This window comes from Nannospalax galili, unplaced genomic scaffold, assembly GCF_000622305.1.
Source record: "Nannospalax galili isolate Female #2095 unplaced genomic scaffold, S.galili_v1.0 scaffold567, whole genome shotgun sequence".
Taxonomy (NCBI): Eukaryota; Metazoa; Chordata; class Mammalia; order Rodentia; family Spalacidae; genus Nannospalax; species Nannospalax galili.
The window spans coordinates 2,291,447-2,314,978 of NW_008357638.1; the positions used below are offsets into that span (position 1 = coordinate 2,291,447).

Genomic DNA, 23,532 nt, shown 5'->3' on the forward strand with positions numbered 1-23,532 from the left:
AGTTGCTCTCTTGCTTCCTGTGCCTGCTGGAAGATGTGAGAGCTTAGTTTCTGCTGCTCCTTCTCCTGCCACCATGCCTCCCTGCCGTGACGGACTGTAATTTCCCTGGAACCGTAAGCTCAAAAAAACTCTTCTTTCTATAAGTTGCTCGGGTCAGTGTTTCTATCACAGCAACAGAAAAGTGACTAATACAAATAGTATATAGACTGGTATTTTTTGTTACTACTTTTTGCACAGGGTTATGAAGGGAATTAAATGATTAGCAGCTATAAAGTACCAAACTCCTAACTGGCAGACTGACAGTACTGGATGTATTTTATTAGATAAAACAAAGGAATTCACATAATCCACTTTTCTATGTTACATTAATTTTATAATTTTGCCTAGTTATTTAAAGTGTGATATTGAGATTTTAATGAATTTATATAAGATTTATAAATATCTGAACATAACAGATATTTACTACATGGAATAATTTTATCTATATAAGGTCTGCATGCCTTTTTATCTAGTCAAATATCATATCAGTTTCCTCAGTAAAGTGTTGTAGCTTCATCTGTATTTCCTGCATGGGATGTCATTTACTTGCTTTAATTATGGAGATATTTTATGTATTTCTGCCCTGGTCCTGGGAACTGAGCCCAAGGCATGTGCTCACTAGGAAAGAGCTCTATGACTGACCTAAATCCCCAACCCTGAGGTCTTTTTCACTATGTTCTTTCTTTTTAAAAAAAATTTATTTATTGAGCTTTTGTACATTTCATACAACAGTTCTTAATCAAATGTACACCCTCCTACCCTATCCATGCCCTCTTACCCCACCCCGCTCACCAGACATCATGTATTCTGCCATACACGTTAAGTCCTATCCAGTCAAGCTTTTGTACCCAGATGTCATTTGGTGGAGATTCATCCACTGGAGTCTAGACAGCCTATCTAGAGATCGTAAGTAAGGCCTACTCTCCCTCATACAGTAGTAATCACTCTTCAGTAGTTCCCATTCTAGGGCCAGCCCACCACCCTCGTTCCACTCTGGGCCCTTGTCTGAGTTGGCATGAGTCCGGTGCTCGATGTCACTACTGCCACAAATTCACATGTGCAAGCTTCTAGCGGCCTGAAAGCCTCTACTTTCCTATGCTCATGAACCAGCCTTAGCTCTTTCCTCTCTCTCTTCCACAATGGTCCCTGAGCTGTAGGTGGGAGAGGTTTAATATATCTAGGGACATACACTCAACAGTCTCTTATTCTTTAAAACTTGGCCAGTTGTGGCCTTCTGTGTGCATTGTACTCTGTTACATAAGGAAGCTTCACTAGTGAGGGTTGAGGGATGCACTAGTAGGCTCTCTACCTCCATTTCATATGTTCCATGAGCCTTAGGTGTAGAGGTTCCACTGCAGATATGTCATGTAGGACTGGACATCTCTTAGATGTATAGTCTCTGTGTGTGACCATTTGTGGAATTCTGCAGTAGCCTCTATCTGTCAAGAGACTCCCAAAATAACACAGGCTATTGCCAGAGCTCTTGGTTATCTCTCAGAAATGGAAGACTTGATTCTTATTCCTATTGCTGAAGACAGGACATACTTCAGACACAGGACTTGGAGCAATGGAGAAGGAACTGACCCTGAAGCCTTCTAACCTGAAGTATAGGTCTCACAGTTCTAGAAGATATTATCTAAGCAGCTAAAGGAGAAAATCAATCAATAGTCCAACCCAGCCATAAAGCCTAATAACCATAACAACCAGCACAGCAAACTACCTCTATTAGTGCAGTAGTGGCACTGTTATCTGGGGGGTAATCAACAGCTATCTAATTGAACTTAAAGCCCTCTCAAATGGAGGGAACTCATGGATGACTGTGTACATATAGCCAAATATACATGGCTGGAGATGTCATAGATCCTAGAGAAAACCCTATCTCTGTCATATCTCTGGCAAATGAAATTTCTTACCATATCTTTATATTTACAGACAAGTATATCACACAGCACTCACTATGTTATTTCTTACATGAAATTCCATTCGCTTTGTTGTTGCTGTTGAGACAGGGTCTCCCTGTAGCCTCAGATGGCCTGGGACTCCCTATGTAGACAAGATTATCCTCAATCTCACAGAGTTCACCTGCCTCAGTCTCCTGGGATTAAAGGTGTGCACAACCACACCCAGCCTTAAAAAAACAGGCCGTATGACCTTGAGAGCTTGTTTGAAGGTTCTAGCAGGGGAGCGCAGCTACTCCTATACCCTTGACCGAAGACCGGTCCTCCTCTATCGGGAAAGGTCGTCCTCTTCGACCGAGTGCACAGCTTCAGGAGGGACGCACGTGGAGCGTTGCGGGAGGAAGGGGACACCCGCCTAGCCAGCCAGATCAGCCAAATCAACTCTGGTGATCAATGGGGTGACAGATGTCGCAGCCAGCTATGGGAGGGTGCTATCTGGGAAGTGAGTGTAAAAATAAACAAATATATAAAAAAAATTCTTCAAAGCAAAAAAAAAAAAGCTTAATAAATGTTTTTTGGTATTATGAAAAAAAAACAGGCTATATTTTTCTTTCTGATCTAAACAGTCTTATTAGAAGTATTCAAAAAATGATAATTTTGTTGGACTTCTTATTTTGTTCACTAGTGATAGAAAAGCTGCTGATTTATCCTACTGATTGACCACTTGAATATTCTTGAGTTTCCAAATATACAACCACACCTGTTCAATATTTGTCATTCCTATTTGTTATTTTGCTAGATTTGCTGCTAGTTTTATGCTAAATAATAGTCCTTGGGACAAAGAGATGGTCTGACAGGAGAAGGTGCTTGCTGCTAAGCCTAACAAGCTGAGTTTGTACCCTAGGACCCACATAGCAGAATGAGAGAGCCAACTCTCTTAAGTTGTCCTTTGACCTCCACATATGCACTACGTCGATTGTGAGCCCACAAACATATACACACAAATAATAAATAAATGTAAATTAATGTATTGCCTGTATGTGTTTAAGTGCACCTGTGTTGTGCAATGCCTGTGGAAGCCAGAAGAGGATGTTGGATCTCCTGGAACTGGACTTACGGACAGTTTTTAGCCACCATGTGGGTACTGAGAACTGAACCTGGATCCTCCATAAGAGCAGCCAGTGCTCTTACTTGCTGAGCCATCTCTCCAGCTCCATAAATATGTTATTTATTAGACTGTATCTAATGTGGCATAATTAAGGATAATGCAGCTTTTTGGTTCAGCTTAGTGTGAGTGTTTAACATATGAATTTAATTTAGTATATTAGAGTCCTTATGTCGAAAAGATTTTGAATTTTTAAAATGTCTTATTTATTTATTTATTTATTATTTATTTTGGTCTTTTTGAGACAGGGTCTCCCTGTAGCCCCAGCTGACCTGGAACTCACTATGTAGACCACGTTGACCTTGAACTCACAGAAATCCTCCTGCCTCTGCCTGCCAAATGCTGGGACTACAGACATGTGCAACCACACCCAGCAAAATGTCATTTTTTCACTTGTGTTGAAATCAATAGTGTAGTTTTTTTCCTCTTTGTTCACGTGTATACTTTCTACATTAGATGTAATATTATAAGTATCTAGGTCAACAGGTCATAAACCTTGAAAAAGATCAGCAGTCGTCTTAAATGTTAAAATGTAAAACATCACAAACCTACTCTATGTATTACCACTCATTACTTCACTCAGTACTCGGTATTTCAGTCAACAAAACAGATTTCTGACTACGTAATAGAAGGCAGAAAGGACTATGGAAAAAAGAAACTGTAGGAGAAGATACAGGGATTGGATGTGGAAAGGGGAAGGCAGTCAGCTAGAGGATCATAGTGTGGTCTGGACAGACAGTCTCACTTCAAAGGGGAATCTGAGCCAAGACATAAATGAAGTGAAGCATGTGGGGCTGGGAGAGTTCCAGCAGAATAAAGCACAGTCATGCCTGAGACATCAAGGACACTGGAGGAAAGGGGGTATAAAGCAATAGAAGACAGTGGTTCATGTGAGAGCTTTCAGAGAATTGGGAGTCTTTGGAATTTCCCAGTTGGACTGGACACTGCATGATTTTCAGTTGAGGGGTAATATAATCTACCTTAGGTTTTAAAAGAATTAGTATCTGGGATGCTAATAGTGATAAAGCCCATAGTGATAAAGGTAAAGTAGGAAGGCTTGCCAGTGACACAAGGAGGAAAAAAAGGTGGCCAGTCCACAGGTGAGAAGGGCAGGGAAAAATTGATGAATTTTGGATATTCCCAAGAGACAGAAGGATTTCCTGGAAGAATGTATGTAGTGAGAAAAAAAAATGAAGATTAGATATATATTCAAGAAATGGCCCTCTGCCATGCAGCCATTTCCTCCAGGTAAAAAACAGGCTTCTAAAGGGAGACGGGAACCTAGTAAGGCTGCCTGAGGTTGTACAAAGGGACTCAAGTAATATAGATTTCATGAGTCATCTCATCCATGTGGGGGTGGGACTTCTGGGCGATAGAGCTGCTTTAAAGTCACTCCGGCTTCTGTTAGTAACTGCTGATATTCCTGTTAGTAACCCCATAAAAGTATTGGTTACCTTTGTTTGTATGTAACCCCAAAGTCATGTAACACCATTGACTGAGACAGATAAAAGTCACAAGAAGAGCAGGTTTGAATGGGGAAAAACAGGAATATCCATTACTATTGAGTTTTGAAATGATTCATAACATTGAGTTTTTATACATTTTTAAAATATGGTGTCATTATGAAGTGCTGACTGGCCTAGAACTCACTATGTAGAACAGCTGGCCTTGAACTCAAAGAGTTCCTCCTGCCTCTGTCTACTGAGTGTACCACTCTGCTAGGCCTAGTTTTCACACTTTTTATTCAAAACAAATTTTTTGCCCAGTTTTGAATTATTTCCTTTTACAGAGATAATATTATATGAAACTCCAATTTCTAAAACACATATAGACCTCCCTCCCCCCCAAAATCAGTTCTTCTAGAATTAATACTGAGAACCTACACAGCCACTGAACTATCTTTATGAAAACCCAGGCCTCTATAAAACATAATTTTCAAACCCAAGGTATAAGGAAAGAACTCCACATTTACAGATTCCCTAAAAGCTTCAAGTCCTCTTGGGAACGTGTCTCTAGGAAGTACATGATGTCCACACATACTTACTGTCTGGCCATGCAGGCTAATGTGCAAAGGCATGAAAAGCTCCTACCATTCGTGTTTTCTAAGGCTATGCAGGGGACTTAAAAGAAGTTCACAACATATTTCTGTTTACCTATTAAAGAAAGGCTTTGAAGAGAACCTCCAAAGTTCTACAGCCCTTGAAGAGATTAGACTGAACAGTCTCCATAGCCCTTCTGAGGATACAATTTTATGAGCTTATACTTCAACTGAAGAGATCTGGAGCACACACATATCCAGATATGATACAAAGGAACTATTCTGTTTACAGCTGTCAGAAAACTTCAGATCAAGGTTATTTAAAAACCAGAAGTAAAAATGTTCTTTATTAAAAAAAAAAAATGTTGTTGCTGGCAACACACCACCTAATCCTGTCTTCTATTCAGGCAGCCCAGTGACAATCAAGGAACCTGAGAATTGAACTAGACTCGAAAAACCAATGATGGTAGGTAGAAAATACAATGAATGTACTCTTAGATTCATATAAGAACAATGTTCTTTTTTTGAGACGGGGTCTCCCTGTAGCCCCAGCTGACCTGGAACTCACTATATAGACCAGGTTGGCCTTGAACTCACAGAGATCCACCTGCCTCTGGCTCCCAAGTGATGGGACTACAGGCATGCACCACCACCCCTGGCATAGAATACAGTTCTTAAACTACTCTGGATCCTATATTTAGATACTGAAAAAAATTTTTTTAATCAAAGTCATCTGAAAGCTCTTTTGTTAATTAAATGGCAAGAAAGACCACCAATATATTTTCCAAATAACATAAAATAGCAGTTGTAATTTTCTCTTTTCTTTTTATAAATTGTCAAGAGTAAGTATCTTTCACTTTATAGACTGTAAGATCTCTAAAGGAATTAATCAACCCCCCTATTGTACAGTGAAACTCACTGAGAGTAACTAAATAAGTGGACATGGCTGTGTTCCAATAAATCTTTATTTACAAAAAAAAAAAAATGCAGGGGGGCAGGGTTTGTCCAGTCATGGTTTACAACTGTTATTTGGTGGTCTCATAGGGAGGGTCTAAGAGAATGCTTTAAAGATGCTCAGCTTCAAGGACACAGCAGGGCTGTGACTACTGGAACATCTAAGAGTGGACACACAACTGATATAATGCAATAAAATAGGACAGGCACACTCAGATGGCAGCAAAATAAGAGCACTTTACTGTTAGTCTCCTAATAAACCACATTATAATTTCATAGAATGTTGTCACTTTAGATGGGCATGACCTTAGAAATAACCTTGTCCAACTTACTGTTTTGCAGAAGAGAAACCTAAACTCCATGTAGTATACTGAATTAACAAAAACCAAATGTACGTTATTTTTGGAGAAAAGGATGAGATGACTTCATCAAGTCCACTGGGCTCTGTAAAGCAAGTGTCAGAATGCAGCTGAAAGGATGAGGCTGCTGAGCAGCGTCAATTGTTTACAAGTGAAAACAAATGAGTCAAAATTCCCGTCTAATCTTCGGTTAGCAGGCTCACATGGTTAAAATAACAAGGAGAAACTCATTTAAATGCAAAGAAATAATTATAAAAATACTTAGCATGTTAGTTGAACATATGCATAATGATGTGGCCAAGGCCAAAGGCATTTCTGTATAAGCACTCTGAGAACTAAAGTGCTACCACAAGGAGCAGGAATCTATATGTGGCTGGGGAAGAGAAAATCATGGGCTGTAGAGGAAAATGTATCTGGATCCAAGTCTCTCCCAAGACAGACAGCCTTAAGGAAGTTCCTTGATTTTATTAGCATCAGCATGCTCATATACAATGTGTTGACATTACAATCTGTTCGTGACTTTCTTATGATAATTGTTATAAAATTGCATATACATTTATATATTAATTGAGAGAGGCTCTCTAACCTAGGTTGGTCTTGAACTCCTTATATAGCCAAGGATGACCCTCTGCCTCCACTTCCTGAGTGCTAGGATTACAGGCCTGTGCATAGTGTATGTGATACTAGGGACTGAACTCAGGGCTTTGTGCATACTAGGCAAGCACTCTATGGATTTAGCTGTATCCATCGTCAATGTACACCCATTGTAAAAGAGTTATTTCCTTTCCCCATTCTTTCCAAATACATCTGGAAACAATAATAATATATTAAATTTCAAAAGTACCATATATCAAGTGCTTTTCTAAATACTTTATACAAGTGGTTACTTCTGTCCTGCAGTGACTCTGTAAAACAGGTGCCTTCCTACATTTCACAGTTCAGGAAACTTCAGGTCACACAGCTATGAAGTGGTTATGCTAAGAGTCACACCAAAGCAATTTGATTTCAGAATTATAAAATTGTAATAAAAGTAGGCTGGATTACCTACAGAATTGACTCTGAGCAGTATGAATGTCATTTATTCATTCTGATTAGTTTCTATTATCTCTTCTTTAAAAACGTAACAAAAATGTATAATCTTCGCATTAAGATAATTTAATGATCAGAAGAAGTACCATAAAGCACTCAATTTAAAACAATTGTGAGGGATTCCATATCCAACTGAGTTTTTCTACTTTGGCTATATATCAAATTTACCTATGAAGCTTTAAAGCTAACACTGATAGCCAAGTGTGGGGTACACGCCTGTAATTCTCACACTCTGAAGGCTGCCACAGGACTGTAAGTCTGAGGCTAGCATGGCCTACATGGTAAGACCCTATGTCAAAACACCAAAAAGAAAAGGACCCTCATCTTGACTTTGTGAAGGAACTCCACAGAAGGCTCCAACGCCTACCTTTTTAAAGCACCCTGCACATGATGGAGAGTCACACCAGAATGAAGAATCACTCCCTACATTCAGAAGATGTAATGGTAACACAGAGGCATCTAAGTCTAGAAAAGGGGGTGTGTTCAAAATAAAATAACAGGTGAGAAGTGGTGGGAAGGAGCACAAGCTGCTGAGATGCTGCACTATGGAGAAGAAAAAGCCAAGCGCAGAGCGCATTAGACCCAGAGCTAAGGGTAAAATGGGTAAAGCACACAATCTCTCTGGCACAGCAGCAGCTTCAGAACACAAGCTGAAGACAAGGAACTGTGAAAACACCTATTCTGTTTGCCATCCTCTGCCTTTGTGAATGACATCTGTGCTGTCTTTGTGACAGACGCTATTTTTTTCATACCATGCAGATACCACTAGTTTTACTATTCAGTGACTTTGGCCTAATCTTACTTATACAATATTCTAGAGATAAGGCTCAATTTGTAACTCAGTGCTAGGATGCTTGTGTAGTATGCATTGTGGGACTGATTACCAGCAACACACACACACACACACACACACACACACACACACGCACACGCACACACACACAGAAAGAGAGGGAGGAGGAGTGGGAAGGAGACGGGGAGGGGGAGAGAAGGAGAGGAGGAGGAAGGAAAGGGGAGAGGGAGAGAGATTGATTTAAGATCTGGCTTAACTTTCTTCTAATTTAAATACATATTAAAATTTAGGAAAGAGATTCATTATAAAATCAGTCTCGATCTATATTAATACATTCATTCATGCACTCTTCAGGATTAAGCACAGGGAATACCTGGAAGATTACTTTCAAAAAGGAGACAACAAAACACAATCAAGCACAGACAGCACTGAGCAATAGCCAACTCTAGATAAGGATCACAAAGTACAGCATTCCTCAGGTAGCATCTAACTTACGTCCCCAGTTGGTGGTACTGTAGTCAACTAACTAAGATGGGTATAGTTCCATGCTGTTTTCAAAACTTATTAATAACAGATAATTATTTTGACAAACTCTTACAGTTGTCCTTGTCCATTCTTATTTTAAGGACTTTACTGTGAGAACTTAATGAGATCTGGGAAGTCTTTTCCCAACACAAAAGCACAAAGACACATGAGTGTGGCATTTTCCATGCCCTGTCCAAATGATCATATGCCTTAGCCAGATGGAGAACTCCACATTATAGCAGTTCTACTGTGGGGAAAAAGTGACTTTCTCTCATCTAAGTTTCCACACCATGATGAAAGCCATTTCCAAAGCACAGATGTGAGTTTTGTGTACGTTTTCATCTTGTCAGCAACGGCACATCGCTAAGTGAGAGATTCAGGTGTTCTCATCTGCAGGTAGTCTGGTACTCGCTGACCTCCCTCCTTTTTGACTCCTTCACATATGAACCTTATTTGTCTATAACTGAGGAGAGCTGTGTGAAACAGTGAAAACACACTGCAAGGTTTGAACAAGGTGTTCAAGTCCATGTTTGGCATTTTAGTTTGGTCTCAAAAACAATATTGAATCTGGAGTTACTATGCAAGGGGGTGGGAGGGTATAATGTCTGTCCCAGACACCAGAGGCTATCAAAGAGCCCAGTGCTGGGTATGGATTACCTCACTTCAAGTTGTTGGAAATGGCACCCCAAAGCCCCCCCCCAAATATAGGCCACTGCCACTGCTCTTGGTTATCCTCCAGAGCTTGACCGTAAGACCCTATTTCTGAAGGTAACCCATGCTTGAGTCATACAGCAAGAAGAAATCAAGCTGTACTGGCCTGGAAGCCTCATCACTACCGGCTAGCTTTCACAGTGCTGCAAAATGCTATGCATGTTATTAAGGGAGAAAAGTAATCAACTGTCATTTCAGCTGTGAATCCTACAATACTGATTCACCTGATAAGACACTCCCCTGGGTGCAACAGTGGCAAATGTTATGGGAGTAACTAACCACTTTCTAATTGAATTCAACACCTGCTCTACAAATCAGAACTCAAGCCTGGTAATCTTAACTAGGCCAAGAACCTGTGGCTGGGTAGTCATAGGTCCTAGAGGAGCACCTATTACTATTATTTTGCTAAACAGACATAGTATTAAACTGCTCCCTAAATACTTTATAACTCTCTGTGGGAGATGAAATGTCTGCCTGTGTGTGTGTGTGTGTGTGTGTGTGTAGCTCTCAACTCCCATCAGAGAAGCTTCTTAAAAATTATGATGATTGTGAGACCATGGGGTGTTCTGCTCTAAATGGGACATTTATATCATAACCCCACCTCACAGGCTCAGAGATCATTGTGGAAGACAGGGGCAGAAAGACTGAAAAACCCAGAGGTAGTAGAAGACTTCTGTGAAACAATGTTTTCTGGATGTGATAGTGCCATTGTACACATGAATTCACAGTGGTTGTGACTGCATGCACAAGACCTGCACAAGATCAAGCCAGCCAAAACCCCAGCATGTATGAGGAAAGGGCTCACAAAACCCCACACCTAAGGAGTTATTGGCAACTGATGACTGCTGGGGAGGGAGAGTCAGTTTTCTTTAGGGGTGGGCCCTTGATAGGCCACCCATGCTCCAGTGGATGGATGACCCTATACCTATTATATACTGGCAGCACTAGGTGGACTCAGCAGGTTTTAAAAAGAGTGCATGAAGTTGGGAGGGCAAACTGGTGAGGGGACAGTGAAAGCAGTTAGAGGGGAGGATGCACGGGTGGATTTCATCAGAACACATTATATGTATATATGAAATTCTCAGACAATAAATTTTTAAAAATAAACCTGTAGTCTCAATTTGTTATCCGCACAAAGAAAGTTTAGTCCAGGTTCACAAATTTTAGCACCTTTGCTAGTAGTATATAAAGCTTTAGTTTCCACTTTTGATAAGTAGTAATAGTACTTACTTAACAGGACTAGCAGATGAAGATGGTACATGTGGGTATGGAGTAAGATCCCTGGCAAAGAGGAAATGCTCACTTGTCACCCATTGGTAGCATGCCTCATACTGCACCAGGTGAAAAAAACAACAGCAACAACAAACACTTACCTTGAAGTGTAACAAGAAATATTTATGGAGCTGGAATAAAAAAGTCCCTTTCTTGCATCACTTCTAATATGATAAAAGGGGGAGCTGGGACACATACAAAGTCATAACATACTGCAGTAGAAGCTGGGACAGTTGTCCATCCAGTTCCCACAATGGAGGACTCTCCCCTACCCTGGGTGTTAGTAGCTCACATATCTCAGTTAAGTCCTTCTGTGGGTTTTGCATTGGGTGAGGAAAGCTGCCTTATCAGAGGTCACAGTGCCTTTCCAGGCCACCCCTGATTCAATGACTGATTAACACAGGTTATTAAAGTAGCCTTGTGCCCCATATAGCAAAGTCTAAAGGGCACCCAGTCCCAGGTTTTCCGAAGATCAGCAGATCTTTCTATGCAAGTGAAACTCAGCTCACAGACTCCTTGCCCAATCCTGCTTCTTTCTCTTCCCTCAAGCTATCGATCCTGGAATAGTCCTGAACACAAATCTCTCTCTCAGTCAGTTGCCTAGGGAAATGACTTATGACACCTGCCCAAAGTCAAAAAGCTAACGAGAGATCAAAATGGGATTTACTACAGATGTGCCAGCATAATTCTACAATTACAAAATGAACAGAGACCAAAGAATAAATGATCAAAAAGACCTACAAGGTAAAGCTATAAATAATGTTCTAAAATAGTCTAATGAGGCCTCATTTGTGGATTAGAATAAAAATGAAGAAGGATCTCCACTGAATTCACTTAATAGGAAACAAGAGAGAATCCATCCTCACAAGGATAGGACAGTGAAAGGACACGAAGGTGAACTTCCTGAGATGCTTGGTGTCTCACTTCAGAGGCATATTCTTTGGACTGAAAGTGAGCTAAAGTCAAATTAAATGCTATTGTTTATTCTATTCAGGAGTATATTGCAATCAGGAGGCAGTTAACTTACTCAAAGGTATGAGGTAACCATGTAATCTAGTCTAGACATCATATTAATTTCAGAGTTCTTTAGCTTTGTTCAATGTTGGTTCAGTATATGTAAGATGTAAGTTCCAAATCTAGGTTCAAATATAAGCACAAAATGTATCACAAAATTAGGAACTCTTTTTAATTTTGCTGGTTCTAGAGACTGAATCTAGCACCTCTTGCATGCTACCAGAGGACTCCACTACTGAGCTCATCTCTACATCCTAGACAGTTTGTGTTTGGCTTTTGTTCAATTTTGACACAAGATCTCATTTAGTAACTCAGGCTGGTCTCAATCTCCCTATGCCATCCAGCCAGACCTCGAAATTGAGATCCTCATGCCTACACATCTCAAGTAGGTAGGATTATAGGTGTATGGCATCATGTTCCACAAAGTGACTTGTAATTATTTGTCAGTGTTACTCTTGCTTTCTATCAATGTGGGTAAATGAGATCTGCTACATTATGAGCCTTCACAGAATGCTTTTTGAGGAAAGTTAAAACTCACTATCTACCTCTAGCTATATTAGCAATTAAAATTCATCAAATACTGCATCTTAATGGCCTTATCTCAAAATGAGGATAATAATTATTTTATTCAATAAGAGACTAAAGAGAGTAATATTTAATGGTAGCAATGTATCCTAAATGACACATAATAAACACAATAGACATAATAGTAGGATAGCATTATAATAGAGAAATATTATACATGACTGATTGAAAGAGCTAAGTAAAACACCTGGCATTTAGACCTCTATTTCCAACCAGCAAAGCAAGACTTAAAATGATAGATTTAATCAAGATACTCCAATTTGAAAAAGGTCTTGACAATCACTCCTTATTGTTGGCAAGTCCACCCCCAATGAATAAAAGACCTTTGAATAAAATATGGAAGTTAAAAGCAAACCTATGATTACCTTTAAAATACTTCATAGCTGGGTTGGGGAGATAGTTCAGTTGGTAAAGTGCTTCTTGCAAGCCTGAGGACCTGAATTCATGTTGAAAAAAAAAAAAAAAAAAAAGCAACATATGGCCCACTACCTAGCTTAAGTAATACTACTTTGGTTCTAATTGTATTTAATGTACCCGTTTATTTAATCTTTGCCAAATTAGCCACTGAATTTCTTTTGTCCTGTCAGAAATGGCAACTGCTTATTCCTGGCATGTATCAGGCAGCGTGCTATGCGCTTATCACCAGTGCTCAGAGAGTGGAGATGGACAGACACTTGGACCCACAGGTGAGACAGCCTAGTCTACATGTCACATTACAGGCCAGTGAAAAACCCTGTCTCAACAAAACAGGGTGGATGGTGCCTGAGGAAATGATCCACAGCACAGTCTTCCAGTCTTCACATGGATATGCACATACATGTACATGTACCAAACACATAAATATACACATGCACTGACACACAGATGTACACAAAATTATTTCATAGCTATTAAAATAAAATAACCAAGTCTAATAAAAGAAAATTGGAAAGACATTTTAGTTCTAGTGAGTATTACATTGTTTAGTTTGATATACTACTCCTTGCCAGAAACATCTCAGAATCTATCTTTTCTTCAGTGAAATAATCATAAATATAATTTGCTACAGAAGGTACCACCTTCTTCCTTTCCCACATCTAGTCCACTTGGTTCTAAAACATAGATATTTAAACATTTGTGTAACTTTTAGTTGCCTTCCTTGGAAAAGGGGAGAAGCAGCAATGTATCAGCTCAGGGTTTCCCTCAAGCCAGAAAATTTCCTTGAGGTTCCTTTCCATGGAGGTCAGCATCCTGGTTTCCAACAAACCAAGATTTCAGTACTAACATCCTTTAAAATTCTTTTGAAAATTCTCAAGATGTCTTTGGAAGAAAAAACAAAACAAACAAAAAAACTTCTGTTCTGTCACAGCTCTTTGAAATCTTTTTTCCTGACCTTTCCTTTTCTAGTTATAGTAGTTATAATTTGCAAAATGGATTAATAAAGGAAGCAAATTCATGAATTCCAGAGCGTTGTGCAAAAATGAATCATGGGTTAAAAAGTGATGCTAGATAACAGAGATGCTCTGAATAACTAGATCATTGAGCTATAAATAAATGAGTCCATCTAGTGACCAGCCTATGGCCTGGGAATAATCAATCAGCCATCCACCAGCTTACAATGCTTCTACATTTAGGTACTTATACTAGAATATGAATTTCAAAGGAAACAGTATTCATGTTCATGTTCCTTGCTGCAAAATGGGCAGTACAGACAATTATAAAAAATGTTGGATAGAGTTAGTATTTTCACAGTAGGTTACCAACCGCAAATGAGAACATCTTAAGGATCTTTAAGAAAAGGTTTTAAAAGGTATTAAATACTCATTTAAAAATGATTTTTTTTTTTTTTGAAGCAAGGGGGCAAGGGATATGTCTGTTGCCCAGGCCTGAACTCACATCCTCTTGCCTCAACCTATCCAGTGCTAGGTTACAGGTAATACCAACACACCCAGAACAAATATATGGAAGATACAAGTAGCTTGAAAGAATTCATTTATAGGGGTTAAAAAAAAAGGCTCCATGATTACAACCTTTGGCTGCTCTTCTAGAGGACCCAGTTCTGTTCCTAGCACTTATATATGTGGCTAATAATCACCCAAAATACCAGCTTCAGGGAATCTGGAGCCTTCTAGCCCACAGGCACTCACACGCATGTGGAGTACACTCACAGACAAACATGAATACACATAATTTTTAAAAATTCATTTATAGATGTTCAATTAACCAATGATCTCCTTCCCTAAAACTGTGAGGGTAAAATTTTTCTCACTTTAAGGAAAATAATAGGGAATACATGATTTTTTACCTCAAATATTTATTTATTTATATTTTATGTGTATGAGTCTTTTGCCTACATGTATGTACGTTGTACCCGTGTCGTACAATGACCGTGAAGGCCAGAAGAAGGCATCTGATCCTCTGGAACTGAAGTTATAGACAGTTGTTAACTACCATATAGGTGCTAAGAATTGAACCCGGGTCTGGAAGAGCAGCCAGTGCTCTTAACCACTGACCCATCTTTCCAGCCCCAATTTCTGACTTTTAAAGGAAAGTTCGTTCTTACTTTTTAAAAAAAGATTTACTTTATGAATTGTGTTCACAGGCACTGCTACTCTCTAAGTGCAGTGCTGTCTCTTGCTTAAAAGCTCCAGCCAAAGATGGGGGTAAGGACACCATGGCTCTTACAAAGCAGACTGCCAACAAATCCACCTCTGGTCAAGCACCCAGGAAGCAACAAAAGCCACTCACAAGACCACATTCTTACAGGTCTGGTACTGTGGCACTCCCTGAAATCAGATGGGGTCAGAAGTCCACTGAACTTCTGAATAGCAAACTCCCCTTCCAGTGTCTGGTGTATGCAACTTCTCAGAATTTCAAAACAGATCTGTGTTTCTAAAGTGCAGCTATTGGTACTTTGAAGGAGGCAGCGAGGCCTATCTGGTTGGCCTTTTTGAAGCTACCAGTGTCTGTGCAATACACACCAGAAGTGTGACAACTGTGCCCAAAGATACCCAGTTAGCAAGCTACATATGTGAAGCACATGCTTAAGAATCTAATATTCTCAAAAACATTATTTTTCCACATCTTCCTATTATCAGAAGTTCTGAAGAATGCTAGATATTTTTTCCAAGGGGTCCAAAGGTCCCTAAGTATAGGACTGCAAGTTGAAACACAGGCCGAAATCAAGTACTGGCCATTTTTCCATTGTTGTGTGTGTGTGAATCTCTAATATAGATGTGGGATATAAAGCATTAATGCAAGTCAATATGTTTCTGTGAACAAGTTTCAACAGTTCAGCTTCATAACAATTATAAATAACTGTCAAAAATTTCTCGACAAGCCAGGCGTGGTGGCACACACCTTTAATCCCAGCACTCGGGAGGCAGAGGCAGGCAGATCTCTGTGAGTTCAAGGCCAGCCTGGTCTACATGGTGAGTTCCAGGACAGCTGGGGCTACAGGGAAACCCTGTCTCAAAAAGACCAAAAAAAATTCTGGACAAAGCCAACATGTGAATTTTCTTTTTCTTTTCTTCCATTTTTAACTTTTCTTTGCTTTTTGAGACAGGGTCTCACACTGTGGTCCTGGCTAGCCAGGAACTTACTATATAGACCAGGCTGGCATTGAACTCACAGAGATCCTCCTGCCTCTGTCTCTCAAGTGTTGGGATTAAATGTGTGTACCCCACACTCAGTCATTTGAGTTTTTAAAAAAGTAAGTAAATTTCTTACTGAGAGCAACTAAATGCTGTTTGTGGCCTTTTGATCATAAAGTAGATTCTACCCACTCAGTATACGTTTCTGAGCTGTCCTACACATAGGTACATGTTTTCTGTCTTCTGTTCTATCCTTTAAGTTTGCTATTAAAGTATATTAAAAGGATATACATTATATTTTTAAATTTTTAAAATTTATTATTTTTATTTTATGTGTATGAATGTATTATCTGCATGTGTGTAAGTGCACCCATGTCATGCAACGTCCACAGAATGTCAGATACCCTGGAAATGGAGTTAAGGACAGTTGCTAATTGCCATGTGGGTGTTGGGAATCAAACCTAGGTCCTCTGCAAGAGCAAACAGTGTTCTTAACCACTGAGCCATCTCCTCAGCTGTATTTTATTTTTATTTAGTGTGTGTATGTGTGTGTGGGGGATATCAATATGTCCGTGCATGTGTGTGAGGGTGCCTGTGGAGACCAGAAGATGGGCATCTGGATCCCCTGGACCTGGAATCACAGGTGGTTGTGAGCCACTTGACATGGGTGCTAGGAACTGAACTCCAGTCCTCTGGAAGAGCAGCAGTCCTTATTCACATATTTTTAAATGAGTGATAATAGATATTAAATAAAGTAAATATTAGCCGGGCGTGGTGGCACACACCTTTAATCCCAGTACTTGGGAGGCAGAGGCAGGCGGATCTTTGTGAGTTTGAGGCCAGCCTGGTCTACATATTGGGTTCCAGGACAGCTGGGGCTAAAAGGACACCCTGTCTTAAAAAAGACAAAAAAAAAAAATTATACTTAATATATTAAAATGAATAGTACTTTTAAACACACAATGTTTAAATTTATAAATCCTCAAAATGATAACTTCTGAAAATGTTTTAACTAATAATGTCAACATAAAAATACACAAAGGAGGGGGCTGGAGAGATGGCTCAGTGGTTAAGAACACTGACTGCTCTTGCAGAGGACCCAGGTTCGATTCCCAGCACCCACATGGCGACTATGAACTGTCCTTAGTTCCAGGAGAATCTGAAGCCCTCTTCTGACCTCTGTGACACTGCACAACACAGGTGCACTCACATACATGCAGGCAATACACTCATGCACATAAAATAAAAATAATGAATAAAATATTAAAAAAATACACAAAGGATAAGCTCTTTCTTGCCATTTGTTAGGGAGACAAGTAAAAATACTGCAAGCCATCTGATCGACTCATATAAAAATTTACTTAACTTCTAATATTCCAGTGCCAAGGTTTCAAAGAAGAATCATGTGTCTAAGTCCTGAGCTGGTAGGAGTGGCACAGAGAAAAACCTCATGTAAAAGTTCTTGTTGTAAATTGTCGATCTGCTCAGGGTTTTATGGATGGAAAGCAGGGCTCTTGAAGAACTTGTGGAAAGGTAAGCAGGCTAGAACTGAGAGGCAGGGCCAGCAATATGAAGTCCTTTGCAGAGAGCAAAGAAGAGAAGAGGAGACGAGGAGAAAAGAGAAGACAAAAAAGACAGCTTTTTAAACAACGATCAGCTACATAGTGCATATTCATCACTCAGCCATCTTTTCCTCAGATCATGAATGGTCAAAGCATGAGCTCTAGAAACAACAGGCAAGATTGAGGTATGATCTTAGCTGGGCTAAACTAAACTGGCCTGTGTGTTCCTTGATTCCTGAGTAAAATGGAGGTGACGGGCACGTGACAGGGGCATGCAAGTTCTACGGTTAATTATGAAGATTGAGTTAATGAATGTAAAGAGCTTAAAGAGTGATCAAATTAGTTGCTTTAGTGGTAGTAGTGTTATTTCTCTCTGATCTCAATGACAAGAGATTATCACTAATAAGTGTTTGTTGAATTAGAAATCTTAGACAAGGTATAGAGGAGCAGCTAAATCTGTGGACAGACTTTTATAATAAAGGCCACCAATATGGCTCTTCATTGTACAGCAAAAGTATGAAACAGGAGTCCACTGAAGTGCTCTTTTGTCATAACTAGTGAGGTTGCATATCTCTTTTTCCTTTGCATGAAGGTCAACCCCTCCCCCTGCCAAATACATAGTGCTTTGTTCTACCAGAATATCTTGTGGGGACTGGAGAGATGGTGCAGAGGTTAAGAGCACTTGCTGCTCTTCCAGAGGACTTGAGTTTGATTCTCAGCATCCAGATCAGGAACCTCCCAACTCTGAATAACTCTAGCTCCAGGAGATCCAACGCCCTCTTGTGGCCTCTGCAAATACCCCCATGCACATGTACGCACACACACACACACACACACACACACAAATAAAATTATTTTTAAACAGAGTATCTTATGATAAGATTTAGGATTATAATTGGTCCTTAAAGATATCAAAATTCATTAGAAATGATTTTTCCACAAGGTGGGAATACTTTGACTTTACCTGAAAGAGTTTTAACATCAAAGCACAAAAAGATCTCTATATAAAGCATCCTAATCCTGCTCTTCCCACAGCAAGCATTTAACTGTAACACTGATGTACAAAGCAGCCTTAAGAGAGTTAACAGGAATAGTTTAGTCATTTACAACTGTCTTTGGAAAATTTTTAATTATAGAGGTAATTAATCACTGATCACTCACACCCTTTATTTCTGTTTCACCCCATCTCCAACTTTTCAAATTCTAGCCAAAGCAAGTCACACAGTTTTCCAGAAATTTTTATAAGTTTGAAAATGAAGCTAGATTTCATATATTCGGGGGAAGATTCCTGACCAAAAATTCAAGAACACAAACCTCACAAATAAGTTCTTTTAAGAAAAGCATTGACAACTTCAAGTTTTAACTTTTAAAATGAAGTTCAGGTAATTACAACTAAAGAGCAATGTACCCAACATTGAACTACTTTCTAACTTCCCTTAAGCATTATAGATGAGCTGAAACTCAAGATACATTCAATATTCTGACATTCTGTTGACAAATAATATGCCTTAAAAATCAATAGATCAGTATCAGAAAATTTAAAACTTACAAGTATGTCTGGCCAGAGAGTAGTTGGAGCCTCCACTCGTCAAACCAAATCCTTCAGGAATCTGACTAGAGCTTCGTGGTCTAGTCAGCAGTTTCGGAGGTTCAATTTCAGCCCCGAATTCTGCTCCGATGACTCCAAGTAAAACAATCGCAGTAGCCTGCTTCCTCCTTTCTTCATAAGATGTGGACAGTTTTTTTATTTGTGGGACACTTGATAAGCAACCTAAAAACCAAAATATAGGAACACAAATTAAAAGAACATCAATACAGAAAGGATGCACAGTTAGAAAAACATTCTAGATAATGCATTTCAGGAAGGACTAGTACTCTCAGCAAATAATGTAGGGACAACAAAATAATGCAAAAAGCCACAACTGAATCTAAGAAATGGAAACAGTATTCAGGAATTTGCCATTAAAGTCATGTACAGACAGACAAAATCTTCATAGGTTTAGTCATTAAAATATACTAATTCCTTCTTATAAAAGTTTAGTTATTTGCCATTTTCCTAACTTGTATGATCTTATGTGGACATAAAAGATCACATGTAGGCTGTTTAATAATGAGGCTCCCCCAATGTTACAAAATGACTATAACTCCTAAGGTCATGTAAAATCACATTTCATTGATTATATTTCCTATAAAAACTGTAGTCATAAATGTTTAAAAATATTTAATACTAAGAAATGTTTTCCAATCCAATACTATAATGTGCATTTTTCCCCCACTTCCCAGAATTTTTCTAGGTTTTTGAAGACAGAATAAATGCTTATTACAAATATTAGCATGTGTGTGCTCTTACAGATGCAAAGAACAACACTGATTTGTGATAGTTAAGGTAATTCCAGTGGGGAGAAAGCATGTAAAAGCTTCACCATAGTAGGAAGCAAAATCAATAATCGCTGCCTCTGTGTTCCAAAGGACCTTAATTCTAGACAAAGTGATATTTAACAGTTTGATAATCTATATCTCAGGGGGTGCGTTTAAAACCAACTTTATTTCCATACAGTAAGAGACATAAAGGGTAAGAGCATAGTGTAACCACATCTAGGACTAGAGTACCATGTTTTACTCTTTACATAGTATTCTGGAAACAGGAAGCAGCTCCCCGCCCCCACGGCTCAGCAAGAGCATGCTCCATAACAATAGTTCAAAGGAAAGCTCTATTCTGCAGTTGCACTGATTGTTCTGTCAGCTGACCTCTGCAGAAGGGAATTGCTAACCGCTGCCTTGCTCCTTAGCTGACAAATGAATGATCGCAGCTCCATCTATTTTCACTATGGCTGCTTCTAGCCCAGGTGCTCAGACAGAGAGCCCGGTGTGACATCTTAGATCAAGATGAATTGGCACAAACTCCTGATCCAAGATTGTTTTATACCATTTAATTTAGTTTCTTCCCTTGCTTGGATGAGCACAGCTCTGGTTATGGATTTCTATTCTAATGTACTGAAGCAGGCCCTGAAAGAAGCCGATGAAGCAGCTGCTGGAGCAAGGGACTGCAGGGATACTGATCAATAGGCAAGGCATTGACCCCAGCCGCTCAGTCTCTGCAACGCCTGGCTGGAGGGGGAGGGGCAGGGCAGCACACATGGCCAGCTTCCAGTAGGAAATTAAACAACAGGGGCACTTGGAGAGCTCCCCCTCCACCCGCACCCCCACCTTCTCTATGTTCCTTCTGTTTAATTACCTCAATCTTGTCTTAACCCCCACTCCTCATAAAGGAATTAAGACTTTAGGCAAGTTTAATAAAGAACTTTCAAACAGCCATTTGTAAATTTTATCCCTAAGCTAATAGAAAGAATTTTAACAGGTGCCCTCTGCTAAGTGGCTAAAATATGAAATCTTAATTAGCTGTCAAGTACATCACTTGGTGTAATTTAAAGTTTGGCATTTGCCCGGGCTCACAGTAATCCAGCCAGCTATTAACATTACTGATGCTGAAATTCTGTGGTACGTAATTTTTATAATCACTTGGAAGTGAAAAGATGGTAGCTCTTTGTGAAAAAGGAAAGAGGGAAAGCAGTAAGGTGAGAAGGCCCTAAAAGAGACACTGACTGATGGGTGATGGAGAAGATTCAGGCACATCCCTGGTACCCTGCTAAAAATACCAGCTAGTCCTCACTCTTTAATTTCTCAGATTTGGAAATGTCTTTACATCTTTACATGATTGGCTTGGCCTGCATTTTCGGCTAAAAAGGAGGAATATTTTAATTAGCTGCAATGCTTTCCTACAAATGAAAACTGTCAATCAAATAGGAAATTCTGAGATGTTAAAAATAAAATAATCCTGCAAAAGTAAACCTTTCTACAGTTTCATTTGTTTCAGGAAAATCTGGTATTTTTTCACAGAGACATGGCTCCATTTAATCATGCTAAAGGGTGACATGGAGATCCATTTTCTTGACAGGACGGTTGATCACCCCATCACAGGAAGAAAATTAATACCTTCAACTAGCCCTGTGCAGAAAACAGAAGGAACACTAGATGGTGAGGGACATTAATGTCCTATATTGGAAGTTGCAAACAGAATACATGTTCTGTGTAAAAATGATGTTTCCTCACAATTGGGTTACTTTTAACACAATGTGAGGTTTTGATTTTATTAAAAACAACCATTTAATTCATAGTGCTTCTGAAAAGTACATAATTGTCTTTAGATTTAGCATAATTGACTCCAGATTTACAGGAACAGGAGTAAACACGTTGCTTACAGCTTAACTAGAGCACAGGTAAAATATTTGAGAAGTTAAAGCTATTTAAAGGGCTATGAGATATTGATTACTTCATTTAAAAAGCAGTCAGAGAGTGCAACTGAGAGGTCAAGATAAATTTAACAGTTTGAAGCACTTTACTAAATAACTCTAAAGATCATGTTAATTGGCTTTGTGCAGTTCTAGGGTAAAATTAATTTTATCCCAGCTTACAATGAAAGGATTAAAAGACATATTAAGTTCTTCAGCTTTAACTGGAATAAGAATCAATGGATTTGAATAAAAGCTAAAGGCGGTTTTATGAGAGATGGACTACCGGCAGATACTTTATATCTGCAATTAGCCATATATTGATGGAAGGCTGTTATTGTGTTAGGTATTAAAACCCTAGATAAGTACATACCACTAATTTGCTACTTTGATAAAATACTTTGAACCATGTGGTTTGATCTGGGAAAACCGTTTTTAAACTTTGATTTGATTCTTTGTTTAGGACTGAATATCAGAATTTCTTTTTTAGGTGACTTGCGTCTGAGTAAATTTCTACTTAAAATTAATGAAGAACATAGTCAAATTCAATTGGAATTGCCCTCAAAACTATAATTTAAAACTATAATTTAAAACACATCTCATATCCCAAACATCACTAGGAATTTTAAAGCCAGCACATTATTTTCAGACAGGTCATAATACACCAATTTTTGTCAGAAACTTCTGTTACAAAAGAATAGTCCAAGTGACACACAAAATGATATGAAAATTTCATAAATCTGATATAAATTTCAGTGTACTCTAAAAAATGGTTTGGGAAATTCTGAACTATCTATTTGTTTATGGTAGATGGAAATAAAATAGCAAATGTTTTTCTTTGCTCTTAATGTCTTAGAATCACATGAGGGAAATTATTTTAATATGTGCTACCTAATAAAGTGAAAATAATTTGCACTTAATAAGCAATATATCATCATCTATTTATAAATAACCAGGCTTCTGAGTTTATTTTTTTAATCTACTCTTATTTTCAAAAAATTAAGAAAAAGAGTGAGTTATATGATCTCCACCAGACAATGTATGAGATTTTAATTAATTTGGATTATGCTAGAAAATACTTTCTACTGTGATTCTTTATAGGTTTGTTTAATTTGGGAAAGTTTGCTTGAAAATATTTGATTTTTGCTAATTATTAAAGAAAAAGAATAAAGTAGGAAAGTGAAATGCAGAACCTAATCCTGGGATTTGGTGTTTACTAGCTCTGCAGACATCGGACGGCCTTCCTTAGTGCCTCACTCACAGCTTTGTAACTGCGAATCCATAAAGCCACAACAGATTTCTATTTTCTGATCAGTATTCTTCTAAATTTTTCATTTTTAGCTATTTTTATTTTCTCAAGACTAAAGACATTTTTAATGTTGTGTGACATTATGAGCAAATATTGACTATAAAAAGCATATAAAATGATACTCTAAGGGTAAGTTAAAAATAATACACGGCAGTGAAATTTGCTCAAACAAGAGGCTTTTCAAATTAGATTTTTTAAAAGTTGGTCACTGAGCTGGGTGTGATGGTGCCCGCCTTTAATCCCAGCACTCTGGAGGCAGAGGCAGGTGGATCTCTGTGAGTTCAAGGCCAGCCTGGTCTACATAGTGAGTTCCAGGCCAGCTGGGACTAAGAGAGACCTGTCTCAAAAAGACCAAAAA

The 23,532-nt window shown here is 38.8% G+C and overlaps 1 protein-coding gene across 3 annotated transcripts in view; it reads right to left on the bottom strand.

The window, feature by feature from the left end:
* Wdr7 (WD repeat domain 7) overlaps positions 1–23,532 on the bottom strand; it is a 359,330-nt gene that overhangs the window by 138,061 nt on the left and 197,737 nt on the right. For all 3 annotated transcript variants that reach the window (XM_008855378.2, XM_008855377.2, XM_008855376.2), the window contains one exon: positions 19,126–19,347. In XM_008855378.2, coding sequence (XP_008853600.1) covers positions 19,126–19,347 — 222 coding nt within the window. The remainder of the gene's footprint in view (positions 1–19,125; positions 19,348–23,532) is intronic.